Source organism: Malaya genurostris, chromosome 2 (assembly GCF_030247185.1).
Source record: "Malaya genurostris strain Urasoe2022 chromosome 2, Malgen_1.1, whole genome shotgun sequence".
NCBI classification, from domain to species: Eukaryota; Metazoa; Arthropoda; class Insecta; order Diptera; family Culicidae; genus Malaya; species Malaya genurostris.
In genome coordinates, this window is record NC_080571.1 from 307,794,993 (window position 1) to 307,816,500 (window position 21,508).

The 21,508-nt window shown below is 37.8% G+C and overlaps 1 protein-coding gene across 3 annotated transcripts in view; it reads right to left on the reverse strand.

Annotated features, from left to right (window-relative positions):
* Positions 1-3,866: 3,866 nt before the first annotated feature.
* LOC131431009 (protein daughterless) overlaps positions 3,867-21,508 on the reverse strand; it is a 113,406-nt gene continuing 95,764 nt past the window's right edge. The window contains exons 3-12 of one of the 3 annotated variants that reach the window (XM_058596389.1): positions 18,038-18,319; positions 17,774-17,959; positions 17,282-17,695; positions 16,322-16,396; positions 15,812-16,103; positions 15,655-15,742; positions 15,318-15,416; positions 8,232-8,377; positions 8,047-8,162; positions 3,867-7,572 (exon numbers count right to left, since the gene is read on the reverse strand). In XM_058596389.1, the coding sequence (XP_058452372.1) occupies positions 7,528-7,572; positions 8,047-8,162; positions 8,232-8,377; positions 15,318-15,416; positions 15,655-15,742; positions 15,812-16,103; positions 16,322-16,396; positions 17,282-17,695; positions 17,774-17,959; positions 18,038-18,319 (1,743 nt within the window). In that variant the 3' untranslated portion in view covers positions 3,867-7,527. Of the gene's footprint in view, positions 7,573-8,046; positions 8,163-8,231; positions 8,378-15,317; positions 15,432-15,654; positions 15,743-15,811; positions 16,104-16,321; positions 16,397-17,281; positions 17,696-17,773; positions 17,960-18,037; positions 18,320-21,508 lie in introns of all 3 variants that reach the window. The other 2 variants (XM_058596388.1, XM_058596390.1) reach the window with 2 other exon arrangements.

Sequence of the window (21,508 nt, forward strand, 5' to 3'; positions counted from 1 at the left end):
TAACGCACATAGGAAAATGTATATTGTTCGTAATTGTGATGAATAATATTTTGAACGCGGTGCTAATCTTGAAGAATATTTTGAAATAAAATGATAAAATGCCTAAAATATGTTAAGATTGTGAGTTAATGAACTTATTCTCTTTTTTGCAAAGAACTACAGTGCGAGACAATTGATCTGATATTTGTTCGTGAAGAGATCTCTATTCCGTGAAACTTTCGAGTAACTTTCGGTTGATTAACAACTACGCCTTCGAGCAACTTTCAATTGATTTCTGTGTGTTTAACTGTTAAATTATTCTTTTCTCAGTTTGTACAAAATGCACATGACTGATTTCATATTTTTATGTTCCGTCTTTGACTCATCAGTTTCGAAGACGACGCATAAAAAATATGAAATTCGTCATTTGCACAAACTAATTACCCACGAAGTTCCGAAACCCCCGAATGACTACAAACTGTTAGCGGATCAGTGTTTGGCAAAAACAATTACCTTTACCACCACGATTCCGCAATGCGACGGATTTGTGATACGAACGAATCTAGACTTTCGTTCGAGTTCGAATTTTGCATTCTTTATTCCGTTCGGCTTGCATGATTCGATCGACTCAAAGCTGTCAACACTACTTACATGTTCTTTTTATATTATATCTTTTATATAACGAAACCGTCACACTTGTAGAAACAAATTAGAACGATTCTAAACCGAACAGAAGTAATACGTACGCAAGTCGATCGAGTAATGTTCGAAAATTGAACAACTCGAACGAATTATATTCGAGTTCATACACAACTTAAACGGAGTGCAGAATGGAAATGGCACATTCGATCGGAATATTTCGAATCGATCGACGTACAGAATAGGGGTGTATCTGGTATTAGCAGTTCAACATAATCTACTAATGCTGTTAATAGTGGATTCCCAAAATCTGGTATAAATACTTTTAGCCAAAAATTAGTGATCACTACACAGTAAAAATCCAGTGAAGTGAACGTATTCCTATTACGAAAATAACCTCAGAGAAAAATTAACTAACATATTTGGATCACTACTGAGCAATGAATTTTTACTCGACTGCCCGTTTCTGAGTGTTCGAGTGTCATGGAATTGTCAAATTGAAGGAATTAACTGCATCCCTGCAGATTCAGCCACATAAATGGTTTTTCGAGCTATTGATGTGGAACAAGGCAACCAAAATTTCAAATGATCGATATTTTTAATCAAACAGTTCAATCAATCGTTATACTGCTTCATTTTAAATGCACAATTGCACGAGAGTCTCCTTAGATTGATCCTTATTAGGAACCAACATAGAACACGCGAACCCAGAACATAGTCTCCCAATTAACCAAAAGTTCGGATAAAAGGGACTGATTTGGCTTAAGCAGCTCTCAAAGTTCATCAATAGCATTCTAAAAAGCACATTTTTAAAGTAATTATCCACACTTAAAAGTTCGCGCAACCCAACCGAACGAACTTCTAAGCTGCTTCTAGAATACATTGTTCAGCTTCTCTGCAGCGAAAAAGTTCGCGCGGAACTTGTTCTGTACTTCGAACTGTCAAAAATTGCCACGTGTTTTCTCAAGCAGCTAGAAAGTTCACGCGGAACTTGATCTGTTTCTGTCAAAAGTTCCGCGTGTACTTTTAAGCAGCGAGAAAGTGGATTTTTAAGAAATTGTGGAACTTCTTGTTGCTTGGGCTCTGTTTGCCTTGATTTGTATTTGTCTTGTATCCGATGAAATTATATCAATAGCCCCAATGTATGCAATTATTATTATATCGTTGAGTTTCACTTGTGAATGTGTAACATAGCGATTTTCTACCACTCTGCGATTTCAGTTGAAGCGATAAACTTTTTCTCATTATAAACCGAGTTCATCTTATTTAAATTAGAAATCAATCTTAAGCACGACGAAACGACATAACATAGAATTTCATCCGAACTCGCAGCTCAACTCAAAGCAAACCAGTTAGAGTTTCAGTGGAAAAAAGGTTACTAATACACAACAAATTTTTTAATGCACATATGACAGTTTTCCCAATCAGTACACTGAAACAAACAACTCCAAATATATGGAATATTTCTCGATATACACTGTACGAAAAAATAAACTGTAAATATAGTTTAGAATCGCAATCTGATACTAACTCGGATGAAAACATTTTGGGTTTTATAAAAATCCAAATATATTATACATCAAAATTAAAATGAAATGAACGGTGTGTTACAAGTTACTTTGAATGCTTTATTTTTTCATTGCGTTCATGACATTGAATTTAAATCAGCTGCTCATTATCTTTTCTCTCAGGGAAAGTTACAATGTAATAGAAAATTGTCATTGTTATAAAATGTCTATGAATTAAAAGTGCATATACTAAGCGATCTGCCCCTTGCTGCGAACTGTTGCGAATAGTTTAAACTTCTGTTCGAAATATGAAATTTCGATATTTATTTTCCAACAAGTAATTGAATTTCATTCAACAGATGAACCATTCCAAAATTCGACAAATAGAAAGTTTGTTTAACACTGAAAAAATGTTAATAAATAGTACGATACGTGCAATACAGTAAGCAAAAGAACTAGCTATACTTATTACTTTTGCTCCAATTGATAGCTCTCGTTGAGGCGAATTACTGCGTGCACATTTCACACATATCCATATAAAAGAAAAAAGATAATGTGCAGCTAATTCAATGTCATGAACGCAATGAAAAAAATGTCGCAATCAAAGTAACTTGTAATACACGTTCATTTCATTTAAATTTTGTTCTATATATCAGAAGTGATCTGCCAAACATTGCTTTGGCAGCCTGATAGGTTTCGTCTTTTCAGTACTATTCATATCATTCATGAGCAAAGTTAAATACTACTTCATAACTCTTGAAAGTGAAGACGATAGGTTTAAAAGAGTGTAACTCTATATTATTTATAGGCGATATTTACTTTCGTCAGAAAAAACGCATTTAAATATGTTTATGTGGGCATCATGCTCAATTATTTTTGACATTTCACTTCTGGGTGCACGCTAAACGCAAACTATTAAACATGACTGAACTAATAGTCTTTTCCGTCACGAGATGGTGTTACTGTGATGTCTTTTTCGATTTGTATTGAATTCGTTAAAGTGATCCATATTGATATATAATATATTTGGTAAGAAGCAGAATTCATTCTGAAGTCAATCCGATAACAACGTTGCATTACGGATAAAAAGTGTTGACAAAAGTTCGACTCAAGAGACAATGTACCACTGCATCGCAATCTTATTTTAATCCCCCATTAGACAATGGCACTTATTACCGGTGTCACTACACGGCGAAAACCAAGTGAAGTGACTGTGACCCCTATTATGGGTATCACTTCACGGTGGAAATCAAGTGAAGTGAATGTAGGTTCTCATTACGGAAGTCGCTTCTGAGACAAAAGTAAATATTTGGATGAATTTGATGTCATCATAAACATTAGCCACCAACATATTGTTGAAAAAATTAGTTTTTTCCACCACAGTGATCACTTCACTATGCGTGATAGCGGTAATAGGTAAAATCAAGTGAAGTGACATGTAAGTGAAGTGAATGTGAAAGTGGAAGTGAGAACGGTAATAAGGACCAATAACAAAAATCTCGATTTTCACGTGTCGCCTTCGACTCATCAGTGCCTACGGTTCAACATAAACCGCTAAGCAATGAGTACTGATGAGTCGAAGACCAAACGTAAAAATGAGAAAATAGTGACGTGGACCCAGCACAAACCGGTACCCGTGCGGTACCAAAATCCCTAAGTGAACAATCTCGATTTTGTTATTGGATTGTTTTTTTTTTCATGTCAGCTAAGGGAATGTTCGAATTATTCAAGAATCTGCGGTTCAATTATTATGGAAAAATGGCACATTTATTTTTATAACATAATATACACTGTGATTTTCTTTTGTCTGATTTTCTTACTCGATTTGTGGCATTTACAATGTCTCCTTCATTGCCAATCATCATTTTATACTAATTTTCATTGTTTTTCTTTACTTGCAAGTTGGTTAACACAGAAACTTGGTTTTATCATTTTCTCACGATAAATATTTCAGCTGGATTTGACTTCATTCTTTCATTTCTTATATAGAGTTTGAATTTTTTCTGTTCTTTCTTTGTTTCTATATATTTGTTAAAAGAGATTTCGATTGAAATATTTGCTTGCTGCTTTTTTTTACTTTTCATTTTTCTTAATTGCCTATACGTGTGATGATACTGAACAACTTCCTTCGCGCGTATGCTCTGCGGCGCTACTTTGATTATTATTTGTCACTGGTTGTTGGCATATATTAGATAGAGATAGTAAGTAGTTCACTTTCATGGTGGTCTTCCCTTTATTTTTCAAAATTCGAAGACGATTAAACAAATGCAAAGGAAACGAAGGAAAATTAATATAAAACAATGCGAAAGACAAAAAGTGCCAAACCGGTCGATTTGTGCCTGTTGTTGCAATTGTTCCAACTGCGGTCAGAAAGGGCGAGGAGTTTGAAGTTTACTTTTGTGTGCACCTCCTCTTTCTCCTTCTGCTTCTTGCTCCTCCCCGTGTGTATTTGGAAGTTTGGAAGAGCAAGAGAAAAAGGAGCAGTGACGCGAAATTGTTCACATCCTTTCAAGGAATATTTACTCTACTTTCACGTCCGAATATAAAACGTTATAAAATATATAGTTTTCCCATAAAAAATACCGTTTCATTTGCAATTTTGTGTCGCCATCTGCACCGTTCTGCGGATTTTGCTTTAAAATTAAGTTAATAAAAATAAACGTTCTAAAATTATTTGGAACAAAAAAAAAAGAAATATTTTGCTTTGTGTGATTTCTCTTGCTTTACTTCTTTTCTAGTTTATTTTATACAATGAATAATACAGTTTATTATCTTAAACTCTTTCCTTCTGTGATTTGTCAGCTTACAGATAAACATATTGATTTTCTGTCCTTCTCGTGTCGTTAACTTTAGCACGTTATGGTTTCTTCTTTTACATACGTTTACGCGGTACGTTTGTTTTACTCTAGTGAAAATATAATAAAACTACAATATAAAAATACAATTAATAATAGATTTAAAAAAAGGAAAACTACAATAAAATTAAGAATAACTAATGATAAAATTTTTCTATTTTTCTGCTGCTTGCGGTTTCCGGTATTGAAATAATATAACTCTGCTGTTTCCTGTCATCTCTACTTAGTCACCTAACTAAAAATATTAAGTAAAATTTCTCATTAAAAAAACTAACCACATTTGCGGAGTAGTATCATCTCCTATCATTGAAAAGGATTTGAAATCTTTAGTTCTATTTGTGATGCTTTAGTACTAGCTACCGTTTTTTTATGTTGTGTTGCTGTCTGATGGTTTGCAGAAAATACTCAATAAGAATATTTCCTCCTGTGATTCATTCTCGTATTCAGCGCACTATTGTGTTGTTGCTGTTGTTGCTTCTTTCAACTTCTAAGCACATTTCACTCTCCCTTCTCTTACTAGTGCAAAAGTATGGGTGTGTGTAAATATCGTTTTGGAGCCTTTTTAATTTATTATATATCACATGAAATCATTTCGTTTAAAGGTTGGAAAAACACGAAAATAAAACGGCTAACGGATCGAGAGGAAAGCAAACGGGAAAAAGAACGCTCACGTATTAGTTAACAACTTTCCTTTGCGTTTGTTGAAGAAGGAGGTATGTATCAATATCAAGCCTGCTCAAGGTTCGCTTTTGATAGCTGAGAATTAGAACTTATCATCAACCAAAACACGGACCGCAATGGCACCTTTGCAAGGCAATGTGAACTGACTGAGTGTAAAATGAATGCGTACTAATCACAAACGCGAAAATCGCTTGTCTTGCGTTTATGGAATACCAGCGAGCAGCACGAGAATTGAGACATTTCTGAATGATCAATCAAAATCAATCGTTAGCTCAGTTTTTAAGTTGTTTGCAAGTGTTCTCTAAGTGCTTCGACACATTAAGATGACCAGGTTGGTTTACATAGTCTTGTACTTTACGCTGTAAATTAAGTAAAATCAGTAAGTATCCGTGCGCGTGTGTATGAAATCTTTTCTTGGTGCCTTAGTTAGAGCTAGAGCATTCACCTAAAGCAAAAACCGGGGAACCGAGAGAGAGAGCATCTGTGGTCGATGTAAAATCGGAAGGAACCCACTGTTTTTTACAATATTTCATTCTACTTTCTATTGCTTTGTGTCAGTACCTTTGAAATGTGTTTTTGATTGTTTAACAGGAGGTGCTGCTGCCACCTAACAACACTGATTGCTTTATTCGTTTGGCTATTCGAACGTTCCGTTTCACAACGGATTGACGGAGCAGCACAATGCTGTGTAGAAGGTCTTAGTAAATTAGCAGCAGTTTCTTTGGGAGCTAAGCTCGCAGTTGTGCGATACGACCGATATCAAGCCAAGCTGAATCAAATACCTGGTGGATCAAATTCACCTCGGCCTAATATCAACCCAGTGGGAGTTTAACTTTCGTCGTCGTAAAAATTTTTTTAAAATTGATCAAATCCAATCTGTATTCAAAACTTTGTTCGTGTACACATTTTGAATAGAAAGAGAATTATCGGTTTAGTAAAAAAAAATTCTGTAGAGTCGTTGTACCTTTAACAAGTTTGCTTCCTTTAAAAAGTAGCAGCAAGTCTACAGCTTTTTACCATAGCGGAAACAATCCCTTTCGAATTGTTTGCACGTTAGAATTCACTTTTTATACAAACAGTGGAAAATGCAATAAAATCATAGCCTTGGGTTACTACCATGAAAAACAAACTACTTGAACAATTACAGATTCGCAAAATCCACTTTCAGAATTGTTACTGCGTTCATAAACTGGTTATTTTGGATAGAGTTCGGACAAACAATGCGAAAAGAAGGATAATCCGTTATTATTTCCATATAAGATTGGTAAAGGTCGAAAATTGAACTCCCAAAGCACAAACGAAAGCTTCTGTTCTGCCCGATTTGCTCTAACAGTCTAACCGATGTGCGGTTCAATTGGTCCACTTCTGTGACCCCTCGATATGCACCCGTTCGCCAATAAGTTAGATTCCTTTTCTTGATTGGTGTGTTGTTTTTTTTCCTTTCTGTTCCGGAGTTTGATTCCTTTGAAAAATAAATACATAAAACTTATCGCTTTCTTCATGTTTCCGCCTTACTTTGTTTGTTTTTCTTCTCTATCTGATCGTCTCGTGACTTTGCTTTAAAGTACATAGAATACTAAAAGTTTACAGTTTTTTTTTTTATCTTTCATCAGCGACACAAACCTTTTTCTATTTGCTACTCCTAACGCAGGCATGCGCTAACGTGTAAACTTGCCTCATGCGTTCATATTCGTTTCACTCTCTCTCGCACTAACACACACTCACTCTTTTCGCAACAATCATTCGATCAACACTTACAGCCACATCCACCAGTCCGAGCACTCGTACGATTCACCTACTGTCGAATATGTACATGTGTGTTGCTTGCTGTGTTATCTTCGAATTAAATTATTTAAATTATTATGCTATTGTGGTGGCCCAGGATTGTGGGGAAGATTTGGCGGTGGACCCTAGTTGTTTCGCACACCGATCACACAATAGATCAGTTTTTCGAGTATGTGCGTGTGTGATTGATGTTGGTGTGTTCGGTTTTGTTTTTTTTTGTTTGTAATAATAGTAGTAGGTAGTAGTAGTTATGGTGGTAGTAGTAGTAGTAGTGGTAGTGATAATAGAAGTAGTAGATAGTCGATTGCATGCACATTGTTGTTGGTTGGTTAGCAGCGCAGCCGAACCAATAGCCAGTTTTTTGACGTGGGAGGGTACGCATTACACAAACATTGGAAGAAATTAAAGAAGAAAAATTATGCTTTTAACATACGATTTTTCGTTTGCTGTAAACGCAGGTTGCGCACAATTTGCTGGTCACTCTAGTGGTTCTTTTTTTTCTGTCTGTTGCCAAATTAAGCGAATATGTTTAATTTCTGATCTTGATATTGCCGCTCAAAGGACCGCTCTCATTCTCGCTCTTGCTTGAGGTTACTTACGGGTAGTGAGGGATACGGCGCCTGATGCAGTATGTGTGGGGGCAGTTTGGGACCATCCTCCGCTTTTTCCTCCTCTCGCCGCTTCAGACAGGCGGCTTTCGGGTTCAGATTGCGTTCTGGAATGATTGGCATGGTGAAAAAAGGTGATCGGATGTCACATGTCACAGGATCGATGATATACATACCTCGCACTTGCTGCTCGAGCGTCATGATCACCTCGACGGCCATGTTCAAAATACCGAGCTTGGTCTGTGGTTTATCGGACTTGAGATGGGACATGCACATGCGGCCAAGTTCCTTGAGTGCTTCGTTGATATCTCGGATGCGAATTCTGTGAATGAAAGGGAAGAGATTAGTGACGCGGTACCAATCCGAACACACGAATTTAGATTCGTCAGTATGATGCGTTTTCATCTGATATAAATTTTTTTTAGTGTATTCATAAAGCAGTTTTCAAACAAATGTGTAAAACCAGTTCGTAGCGAGTAAAAACTGACCCCACATTGAAACATTTGTTACATTCGTTTCATTATTAGATAGCGCCTAACGCCTTATCAACATCCTAATAGTTATACAGAGCCAATGAGGTAGAAACAGGTGGGGTAAATATAACTCTTTTGTGTTAAGGAAATTACCTTTGCTTCAGCAAGCCAAGTAAAATTAAAAGTCACATGCTTGCTTTCGTCACACAATTAACACAATAGTTACGGTCGTATGACGGGTAACTAAAGCATGTTTATTTTTCATGTATGTCGTCATACCAAACTATTTACAATGTTTTTTTTTTGTTTCTATTATAGAGGCTTTAACATTAATGTCATTCACCTCTTCGGGACAGAAAAACTTTCTGACCCTATATGCGCGGGGTTGGGAATCGAACCCAGGCGGGCTGCGTGAAAGGCATCGACTTACCCATCACGCTATACCCGTCCCCTATTTACAATGTTTTTATCTCCAATGCAAGCAAGCCATGTGGTCTGCATCACCTGTTTATATCACATTGATACAGAGCCGGTTAAAAATATGTAGGTAAAGAATAGTAAGTGATAGAGGCTCTTAGCATTGGGGGTAGAATGGTTCACTAATCGCATTTTTGTCCATTAATTCGTTGCTAATGTAATCTTCATCGGAAGCGTCTCCGCAGGTTTTTTTCCGTCTTGGTAACGGTTCTAAAGACTGTCCCAGAAAGTATGGACGCAACCAAAAACCGCTGCCATTTCGCAATGGTTCAAAATCTGTCAATTTTTATGGCTGCGTCCTGTTGTTTACACTCTTCTCTAACCACTTATGCAGTTGTTTATTCGTTTTCATTAGTTTGTTTCGAAATGTGTGGACTTTCTGCAGAACAACGTCGAAAAATTGTGTACAAATGGTGCACAGAACGCGGACTGTCACTGAGAAAGATAGCAAAAATGGAAGTTGTAAGTGAAAAAGCCGTGCGAAATGCCATCAGGAAATTCGGTGAGGGTAACACCTTTGAGGATGAACCGCAAACGGGTCGAAAAAAAGGACCTGCTAACTCTCAGTTGGATAAACGTATACTGAAGACATTCGAGCAACAGAAGGAGGTTTCAGTTCGGGATGTGGCCAAAAAAGTGGGCACTTTGAAGTCAAATGTGCTAAAGAACGTTTGAATCTTTGAACCTATAAGAGGCAGAAACAACCAAAACGTAGTCCGAAACAAGAAGCATCGATCAGGCCGAGGGTTCGAAAGCTGTACAATACGATTCTCGCTGGAAATTTGAATTGCATAATCATGGATGACAAAACCTACGTGAAACTCGATTACAAATCCTTGCCGGGACCACAGTATTATACGGTGCGAGAAGGGTAAGTGTTAAACCAGTCCGAGACATCGATTGAAGTCGAAAAATTTGGTAAGAAAGCTATGGTCTGGCAAGCAATTTGTAGCTGCGGTAAGATTTCGAAACCCTTCATCACCACTGGTTCAATGAACAGCGAAATATACATCAAGGAATGTTTACAAAACCCAATGTGATATAAACAGGTGTGGCAGAGCACATGGCTTGCTTGCGTTGGTAATTAAAATTTTGTAAATAGTTCGGTATGACGACATACATGAAAAATAAACATGCTTTGATTCAATGCCAACTAGTCCGAACGATGTGACGAAAGCAAGCACGTGGTTTTTAGTTTTACTTGGCTTGCTGAAGCAAAGTTAATTTCAATAACACAAAAGAATTGTGTTTGCCCCACCTGTTTCTACCACATTGTACAAAAACGACTTCTACCCATGATTCGAAGCCACAAGGATCCTGTTGCCTTCTGGCTAGATCTTGCTTCTTGCCAATACTCGAAATAAAATTTGAATATCTAACACTTGTGAATTATTTACAGCGAAATCAAAGTGCGTCCATACTTTCTGGGACAGTCCTTATTATTGTTCGGGGGGTTAGAACTGTTGTCAATTTTCAGTTGTCGTATTATAAGAGTCGATTGTAATCTCAGGAATTTCGAAATTGCTAGTACTCGTTTTTCACGCGTTTGCAGACAGTAGAGACATGTTAAGCAAAGTAAAGATGTGGCATTACATTCCTTTTGTGGAATTTGGCCTTTCTGTTTCATCAGACTTCGCAGCCGATTCTTAGTGTACATAATCATTGCATGGCTAGTACTATGGATCCTACTGACACTAAGAATCCTTCCAAATCGGGGTTCGAACATACGACAACTGGTTTGTAGGACCAGCGCCCTATGCAGTAGAGAAATGTAGTCAGTTGATTTGCGTAGGTAGATTTGACTCGATGTCTTGAGTTGTATGCGAAAATTACGTACGTCGGAACACATTTATTTACATGCGCAAATCAAGTACACCATTTCGGATACTGAGAAAATGTTTTCCACACTGCCCCTATCTTTTCGAACCATCTTGCCATTAGCAATCGGTAGTATTATCTTCAACATCCACTGGAATTTGGTTTAGAACATCTTCGTCTTCAATACTGAGAACATTTTGATTGTTACTGCTGATTTATACCGAAAAAGGAATTGTATGTACATTACATTGCAAATTTTGTTCAATTGCAGGGTGGCAAGTCGATTACCGATTTCAATTTCCTGGTTTGTGAGATAAAAATTCCCAGTTTTTTAAACAGACCCAAATCGCCACTGTTTAGTTTTTGTCAAAAAAAAAGTATACTAGGCGCACTAGTTTTGCATTGAAGTATTTTTCGGGTATCTCGTAATATAAATAAGAAAATAGTCAAGAAGAAACAACTCTCCTCCCGTAAAACTGATTCCAACTAACAACTTATACGGTAATTTTTCAGAATCGAATTTTAACGACACAGAACAAAATTATAAAATTCCTAAAATTGACGTTTGACGCTCTGAAAACTCTGCAATTTCAAAGCATTTCGAACTGAGCTTCCTCAATTTCTTCCGGAAGTGAAAGTCGAAATTTCAGTTCGATGGGAAAATTATAAAAGGCATGATGGTACTGCGCACCTAACACAATACCGTCATTGCCACGGCTTCGGTCATGGTACAATAAATAGTCATATGGAAATAAGCTGCTTGAATCATGGTAATTCGCTTGCAAGCACGTCTGTTAAACGATAGGTACATCCATCACGTCATCCCATTTTTAAAATGCAACATGTTTACAATTTCAATACGTTGATGAGCACATAAATCAAATGAAATTTGCAAAAACGCACAAGATATCGATCTGTTTTTTATAAGGTTCTAAATGCTAACCATCTCTCGTGGAATAACCAGATAAATGATCAGAATGTTTGAGTCCTTCATAATGAACTCTTTGTTGGTTTCTAGTTTTATTTCCGAGTAGCCCAACTAGTTTATCATCTAGGAGAAATCGTTCTACAATTGATCTGGTTCTAGTAGATCAATTTAACATTAGTAGTGAGCAGATTTCTCAAACACACTTTAATTTATATCAATCAGGATTTCAAATAAAGCAATTATTAATTCAATTAGTTCTATATTCTACCATCTTAGAACTAATCGGCGAGGATACAGATCTCATACCAAAAGCAATATGAACCATGAAATTGTTTCGGGAAATTCTCGTTATCTGATATCGATACAGAAATAGATCATATAAATCATTACATGATTGAAGTTAGGAGTGTATCAGTTCCAAAAACTGAAGCATGAAAAGCTCCTTCGTCAACATCAATATCAACACTCTTGTGATCCTTCTATGGACCTTCAAAAGAAAATTAGAAGTAGGTTCACCATATTCTAAACCTATCTAGGATTTTTTTCATAAGACTGCCTACAATTTTGCAAGTGTTATGTATACTTATTCTCAAACTTAATAAAAATCCAGCAGAAGCATTCAAATTATTCTTATTTTTCATTATGAGCTGGTAGTGTTGTGGTGTTATTGCTAACAACTAGGAAAGCTCTGGAGCTCTTTGGTTGATTTAAAACTGCTGTTAAACCCTTTAAAAACCGTTGAACGAGGTATGAGAGGTTGGCCCTTGTTTCCAGTAGTTTGTTCAACATAGAACCTCCGTGGGACAAGTTGTTTCAACACTTTTGCTGAACCTCTGCTCAAACGCAAAATTGGGTACTGCCTCCTACTTTTCACTTCTTGAATAAAAAAGTCATGATGTTGAAAATGGTATTTTTTCCGGTTTTTCACCAAGACTCCCGGCTTTTTCCCGGTGAAACCGAATTCCCGACTTTTTCTCGGTTTTCCCTACCACTAGTCACTCTGCAATTGCACATTTTTTATGATAAGGAGCAGTTGTCTCTTCACTAGGACTTCAATTACCCTCACTATTAGGCTAACGCTATAGCATTTGAAATAAATGACCTTGATGATTGGCCTTGGTAGCGAGAGACCCTTTGCCGGGCCGTGCAGCACAAAAAATGTTTGAATGTAAACATCCGCGATTCTGTGGAAAAGTGAAGTAGTTTTATAGAAAACTAAATAAATAAAGAAAGAAATACATTACAACTTCACCAATTCATTCGCTTATCAATTCAGATATGCTGTAAATAGTTTGGAGTCTTAAACAACACTCAAAAACAAACACAAGAAATTCATTACCCAATCGAGTGTTCCAAAGTAATACAAACAAACTATTTTATGACAGCATATCTAGTCAATTTTACCAGGAGGCGTGAAACATTTCGTTTCTCTTGTTTCTTTGAACGTAGTGCACTGAATCACATAAGTTCATATTCAAGGGTAATAGGGAGAAGACTTCCAAAAAAAAAGTTTTGTTTTAAATCCGTTACAGCAAATTCCTTGCCAAACAATTAGTTCATATTAGGCAAATTTATCGCTGGAACTAATTCAAATTTACTGGAAGCGTCACCTCTTGCTATTCAATATCGGTCGTTGCCGATCTGCTTTATGCTTTCGATTTACGTGTCCAGAAAACTGTAGTCCCTCAGTGTGAGCAAGTTTGTAAACTATCTACAGTTCGTGTTTTTATGTTACTGCCCAATTTTCAGAGCAGAACCCTACTCTAGTACTTACTCAATTAGAGAATAGAGCAAGTTGTCGCAAAGAAAAATGTGGAAAGTTACGTTGGAATCATTGTTCAGATTAAGGAATGATGCGAATGTTTCAAAACATTCAATATGAGCCTCGTACCAATTCTACCTCGGAGACAACAATATATAGTCTTCCTATGTCTCTACCACCCATCTTCTGTTTAATCTGAGAAGTTCATAGTCTGTTCCTTCTTCACTGCGTAATTCTTTTTAATAACATTTCGAGATGTAAATACAGCATCAATCTTGCTCGTTAAGTCAAACAAACGTATGTTATCCGTTAATAGTAGTTCTGTTTCTTCGTGCTTGCTTCTTGTTGTATGTTCGAGCCCCGACCTGGAAGGATTCTTAGTGTCAATAGGATCCATAGTACTAGCCATGCAATGATTCTGTACACTAAGAATCGGCTGCGAAGTCTGTTGAAACAGAAAGACCAAATTCCACAAAAGAAATGTAATGCCAAGACTTTGACTTTGTTTCTTCGTGCACCAAAACTTTGAATAATAAATTACAGATCGCACCATCGCATTCTTTCAATCTATGCTATCCCAACGACTGCGACAATCGTATTCAAAGTCCGTGCGGTTTAGTATGAATCAGCTTGAACATCTCAGTTGAAAACACAATTTCTAGCATTTAACATGCTTGTTCAGTTTTTCTGGATCGGATAGAAAAAAAACCGGATACTTTAAAATCCAAAAAAAGTTATGCTCGCGAATTTTATCGTGGATTAGTTGAACTGAAAACGGAGAATTCCGATGATATGCGATTACTACACTTTTTCTTGGGGGGTGTCACATAATCAATACTATCCAGTGGCGGCTAGGGCCCTCAATACATAAGTTCACTACTTAGATTCATCACTACATCGCCACTGATTTTCGAACTGAATGCATATTATGATTTTCAGCGGAGAATCCTACTGCATCGTTCTCATGAAGAAACTATATGAACACTTAGCTACTAGCTTTGTTCGATTGAATATCTGTCACGTTCTCCATTTGAGATGCCTTTGTTCTTATAGCAAAATTATCAATCATTATACTGCCCATACTCGCATATCAGTCCCATATTGATTTTCGCCAATATTGAGTTAGCTTGATGAATGCAATCTATCCTGAATATACTCGCAGAAATTGCAATAAAAGTTGAGGATTTGTTCAGTGAAATGTGAAAAAAAAATTTCAATTCATATCTGTCCCATATGCAAAGTACCCGCAGTCCCATTCAGTGCAAATTTCAATAATTTCATTGGTTGCAATATTGGAATAACAAAGGTGTATTATCGAGATTACATGTAATAATACCATGATTTAGCATTAGGTAGCACAACAAATAGAAAAATTCGAAAATAGAATTGTAATCATCTTTCTCTCGACTTGTCGATTTTCCATATGGAACTGATAAGCAAATATGGGCAGTATAAGTGTAACTCAGCAATGCTTCAGCTCAACAATTATTAAACTTGGTCTTTATAAATGCCAACACTTCTCGTGCAGAATACCTCGAAATCATAACATCTTTCACAGTAAGATATTGTTCGTGACAACAATTCTTAATTATTGTCCTACCGAGAGAAGGTGGCTTATGACTGTATCGAAAGAAACACGAAGGCGAACTGAATTTATTTCTGTTGGAATGATCTGATTTGCACTGAAAATCTCATGTATTTTCAGGGCAAAAATAAATTCTTGGATAAAAATCTTCAAACAAGGAATTGAAATCGCAATGAAAACGCTTCACTTATCAAATAAAACAATGTTCAAAACTCTTACCTCTCACGTGCATTGTTAGCTTGTCGCCTTTCCTTCTCCTTGCGATCTTTTGTGACTGGATCTATATCGTCGTCGTCATCATCATCAGCACTAGAACAACTACGCGAAGTTTTACTAGTAATGTTCAAGTATTCAACAGAACAATTCAAACAGAAAATGTACCGAACGCAGACACACGCAATTGATAAAAAGAAAAGAAAAGAAAGGAAAACAAATAGAAAACAATGAATTACTTCTACTGCTTTGGTTTTGAAATCAAACTACATAAAGCTAAACAACCAAAAAGATTTTGTCCTACTAAAACACCTACGACTATCGCCAAAACTATTCGACTTACTACTTGCGCTGCCTTTTGGCCCCTTTGGACGAGCCGGTTACTGAGCTACTCGGTTTAGTATCCGAATCTGGTGGCTCCTTGCGTTTCTCTGCAGAAAGCAAATGAAGGTCATTCGTTAGTTTCAACATTCTCGAAACAACATTGTTTGCTAACTGACTGGTATTGATCGCCATCGGAGTGTTCGGCAGTCGCTCCGTTTTCACTGGAACTAGCCCGGCTGCTGCTGCGGCCACTGCTGCCGCGGCCGATGGCGGCAAATCACTGGTTGCGTCCTGATGTAACTGGGAACTACCGGACGGTCCAATGATCGACGAAGATCCAGCACCACTGGATGCAGCGCCGTATGGAGAGTTACCGTCGAGCGAAGAGAGCGATACACCGACCTGCGGTTCGCAGTGATTCCGCAGGATGTTGATCGCATCATCGAGACGCTCTTCCATGCGGGTGCCCTGGAAAGAGATCGAAACGGTATCGGGGAAAGTGTTAGCCATATCACTGGTGAGTGAAAAATTCAATATTATCCTTTACTAATACGAAGTAATGATTACGGAATCCGGTGTTCGTCCGGATTTTGTCTGTGCTTCTTGAAATGTCTTCATAATTGAACTTTTTTTTTCTTTGAACAAGCTCTTGTTTCAGTTCAGAAAAACAAATCAATACAACTTACCGTTCCATTCTCAGAATGTTCTCTAAGCAGCGACACAATCGCATCGTCCAACGGTTGGATCTCGGGAGAGTTTGCCTAGATGTTGGATGGTTGGTTGGTTGGTTTGGTGAGGATACGAAAAAAAGAAACACAAAAAAGAAATAAAAAACATGCATCAACAGAAAGATTCTAGAAAAAATATTTACACTGAAATTGAACGAACGGAAACAGTAAGATTGAAGTGACATTAAATAAGCAGGTTTTGAGTAAGGTGAAGTTACTACAAGCGAAGCCCAGAAATATGTTTTCAACTGGTGGCAACAGAAGGTACCATTGTTGAAGTAGACAACCTTGCCACTGCCGACCTATCCCAATTTGTTGAAGAGAGACCCTTCATGAAATAAATAAAGTACACTTATGCAAAATTTCAAGTGTCCAGACATAAGAAGCGGGCAAAATGTAAAACGTAACATGAGAACAAAAACAAACAGACGACATAACAGTGCGTGGGGTTACAATGTACACAAAACAAAACGACATTCACGAGGCAAGTAAGGTTTATGTGGTGGGGAGAGAAACAAGTCTCAAATTTCTCCTATTACGATTCCAACATATTTGCGTAAACAGAAGGAACCTTCCAATTTTACAGGGTCATTATCTTATTACCGATAGACACAACATTCATTTGTTTAAAAGTAAATTGCATGATGTTACGTGCATCGGGCTTATTCAAGGTTTTCGCATGAGGCATAAGGTCATCGCTAGGCGATGCCATTCAACAGGCAAAATCAACGAAAATTAAACTACCTATAATTAACATATACGACAATTAGAAAATTCAAAATAGAGCTAAATTCACTAGAAGGAACAGACGAAATAGCAAACCGGTTCCCAAACGAAGACGGACACAAAAGGAAGCATTTTACTGTGCACGCACTTTTGGGCTAGATTCTGTATTAATAATTGTAGAACAACAATTACCATGTGCTGTAAACCTCGATGTACCAACTCCGGGGCATAGGAACCATTCGGTAGGCCGTTTAAGGCGGCAGCCGCTGCCACAGCAGCAGCCGCGGAACCGACTGTCGTTCCAGGACCATTGTTAATCACAGGATTGATTTGCTGCCAAGGACCAGCCGCGGCTGCTGCAGCTGCTGCCGCTGCCGCCGCGGCCGCTGCTGCCGCAGATGACGCCGTGGCCGATGAACTGCTGGACGATCCAGGCGCACCGGTTCCGTGTAAACTACCGACGGAGGATTGTTGCTGAGCGGCGACTGCGGCCGCTGCTGCTGCTGCAGCCGCCTGTTGCTGTTGTGATGTTAGTGGAGGAGGTGAGTTCACTGGTGTCGTTGGATTCGAACCGTAACTGCTGATGCTCTGATCAGTGGGATACATCTGCTTGATCCGGAGGGATAGAACAAAACGTTCGATTAGTAATCCGTGCCAGGAAAAGCTAACTAGTAAGCGACCTACCGTTTTCAGTGCATTGCCAACAAGTGTATCGTTTTGTACAATTGGACTATGTTGTGCATGTTGATTGTGATGGCCAGCAATTGCGTTGTAGATCGCGGGTGAGTTCTGTCCCTGGGAACCGATTGATGGTATCTGAGCAGTATTTCCCCGGAAGGTGCTCATCGGTGGAAGTGCTTGTGTTTGATTCTAGAAAACCAATCAATTAAATAGAATGAAATTTCTGTCAATTCGTCTGAAATATCGTCAATTCGTCTGAATACTCACTTGGTTTAGGTGACCATCCATGTGGGAAACTCCGACCGGTGACATTGCGTATTGGTCGTGACTGTGCTGTGGTCCGCCGAGGTGCGCCCCATGGCCTACATTGTGGTATGCGGAGCCGGCAGAATGGGGCGCGTATGCACCACTGGACGACGACGGATACCAGGACCCGCCAGGGGCATCATAGTACGCATCGGGTTGATAGAGGGCACCACCCGCCTTGGGCGAGGTGTACCTTTGGCCTCCGGACACTGGGCTTTCGTGAGTATATTCCTCTGGTGTGTACTGCAACGGGGAAAACAAAATGAAAAATATGATCAATTAGCACGCTCTACAAACGCGATCGGGTGGTCAAACATCATCCCGGGTGATGACAGGCATCCCAAAATAAGGTATCGAATCACGAACTCACTGATTCCGTTGCTAATAGTGTGCTTATCATGCAGCAATGTAATTCGATATGTGCTTCATTATTCACGCTTGGGGATAGGACCAGACTAATATGTTTAAAATGCAGTCTTTGCCCCTTCTTTCGTGGCCTGCTGCAACTAATCAAAACTTCGGAAGCCTTTTCTTAAGATCATCAAATTTCCTGTCTTCTTTTATGCTCTTTTATTCTCTGTTTTGTCTGTGTCGTTTTTTTCTCTCGAATGAGATACAAGTTCGGAGGTCCTTCAACCCTTTCTCTTAATTTAACCATTGCAACGACGTCCGTTGTACATACGTTATAATATATTAGTATGTATGTGTGTGTGCGTGTGTAGGGTGCAACAAGAAAAAAAAGGTGACTAACCGTTTTCCTTTCTTTCGTTTCGTATGATCTGCGCAGCGAAGAAGGGAAATGATCTAATTTTTTTAGAAACGGCTTGAAATCGGGTGATTGATCATGAGACAACTGAACAGCGATGCGCAGTTTGGCATTTTACTGTTGGAGAATCTGTTCAATTCAATTTTTATAGTATTTTTTCTTCTATTTATTATTTAACGATATGCCAAACTCTGATAAAACGAACTTCATATAACCTTATGGGCTAAACTGTATCATAACGATGGTTTCAACAATGATTTGATCATGTATCCGGACAGTTAACTGATAAAAACTTAGAATATGACATATAATATTATATATTCCGTTATTTTCGGGAAAAGCTAGGATGAGGACGAGGGGAAACGTCGATGCAGCATCCTCTTAACGGAAGAAGACGACTTATAAGATTCCCCCTCATGCGCCACGGAGTTCAGAGCCGATTGGCTCAAGTGACAGACGAATTTCATCTATAAATGCACGGCTAGGTGTAGAATACTAGTTTTTCGTCTGGGCAGTCGGTTGCCTAAACAAATGCCTTCAAATCCACTCAGTCGACCGTTAGAATACCCAAAACGTCGAATTGTTCGGCTATTGTACTTATTTCATCACATTCACTTGTAAAGGATATAAGGTTTGTTCGCGGAAAAACCTTGACAACTATAAATACTATATCTATATCTTTGGAAATACTTCATCAACGCATGAAATATTTCGCAGACTGATGAACGTATTCTGTTCATTGTGTAAAATCATTATTTGATGAAAGGAGAGCAAATGCGAATAGTAATTGTATGCAGTCACAATGAAAATCCGGATCTGTTAGTAAGAAAAGTTGCAAAAAACATTGGTTTTCCTGCAAGCATTGTCCATAACGTTCTTAAATCTTTCGATATACGTTTGAAAACAGCGGAACGGATCTCAGGGACCACCAGAAGGACGCTAAGGTGAAACAAATATGACAGGAGAGACCAGACCTTTCGGTACGTACTAGAAATGGGCAATCCGTTCGCGAACGGTTCAAATGAACTAGTTCTTCTGGAAGACTGAGTGAACTACAGCTCTTTGTTGAAGAACGATAGTTCTCTAAAAAACTAAAAATAAAAGTGATTGAATTCCATAATAAATTGTATTTAAAGTGTGTTATTATTCAAAACGGTCGTAATTTTTAAGAAAGCCGATAGAGATTGTTTATATTAGCGACCTCTGAAAAAGTACACAAAAATGAGCGATTGCTACTTTAAATGCGTGCATTAAAAATTTCTGAAGAATGAATCAGAAGAATGGTTGTTTCTGTAAACTATCAAGTTCTGAACGGTTCTTTGAAATGAACTGTTTTGCCCATCTCTAGTGCGTACAGCGGCTAGAAATTTAAAAATGTCTCCAACTTTCGAGCATGCTTCCAAGCATCGGTAAGAAATTAAGTCGTTAAAGGTGAATACTGTAACGAATTGCAATGATAAATAGAATGCGACGGCTAAAATTCGTATCGCGAATATTTGACGAAGTTTTCTTCTGTGATAATGGACGATGAAACTTATGGGCTGGAAGACTTTGAACAGCTTTCCGGAGTGTTTTATTTTTCATACTGCCAACGACGTGGAAGAGCATTTCAGGACGAAGAAAATGGTCTTGTTTCCCAAAAAATATTTGATTTGATAGGCAATATGCAGCCGTGGTCAAGCAAACCAAAGCTTCATTACTACAGGAACGGTAAACAAGGAAATGTACCGTGAAGAATGCCTAAAGAAGCATTTGTTACCATTCCTTCGCAGCCACGACGCTTCCTCGTTATTCTGGTTTGATTGGCATCTTGTCACTACGCCAAAGATGTTTTAGAATAGTATAAAGCGAATGAAGTCCATGTTGTACCGAAAGAGGTGAATCCACCTAACTACCCGGAGTTGCGACCTATTGAGCGGTATTCGGCTTTCGTGAAGAGAAAATTCTCTCAATATAAATAATAACCAACAACTATAGAAAAATTTCCTAAATAATTGACAAAAGCATCTAAATCGATTGCACAGACCCTAATGCAAACACAGCAAAATCAAAAGTTCCTAGTTCTTCATGCAGCCTAATTAGGTAACTGCAATAAGCTTCTATAACTGTAGATTACTAATCATGCACTATTCATTTAAAAAAAATGAGTCTTGGATTAAACTAACAGCCAATTTGTTTTATTCCAAATTTAATCTGTCCAGATTTTTCCGAGAACAAGTCTAAAAAATTTAATAAATGCTTCAATACTACGCGAATCAACAATACTAACAATGGTTTTTGATACAATCCATGTTAATATTCAATTTTTATAACTTAAAAATATTTCAATTCACTGCACTGCCAGCAACTGAACTTTTTTCGGTGGAGCAATATCTGCTGAATTAACCGTGAATCCCATGCAAGAATTTCTAAGAAAATCTTTCACGTAATTTTATTGGTAAATTAGTAAAATGTAAATCAAAAATCCGTTTCCTTTAAATTCAACAATTGACGAATTTCGCGCCAACTCGAACAAATGTTTGTAGCACCCTCTCAGATTTGAATGAAACTTTCTCAACATATAGACTTTGTCACAAAAAGCCACTTTGCAAACTTGTTTTCCAAATTGAGACTGTCTTTTAAAATGGGTCTATTTTTTAACCTATTTTTTTCAAATAGTTTTAGTG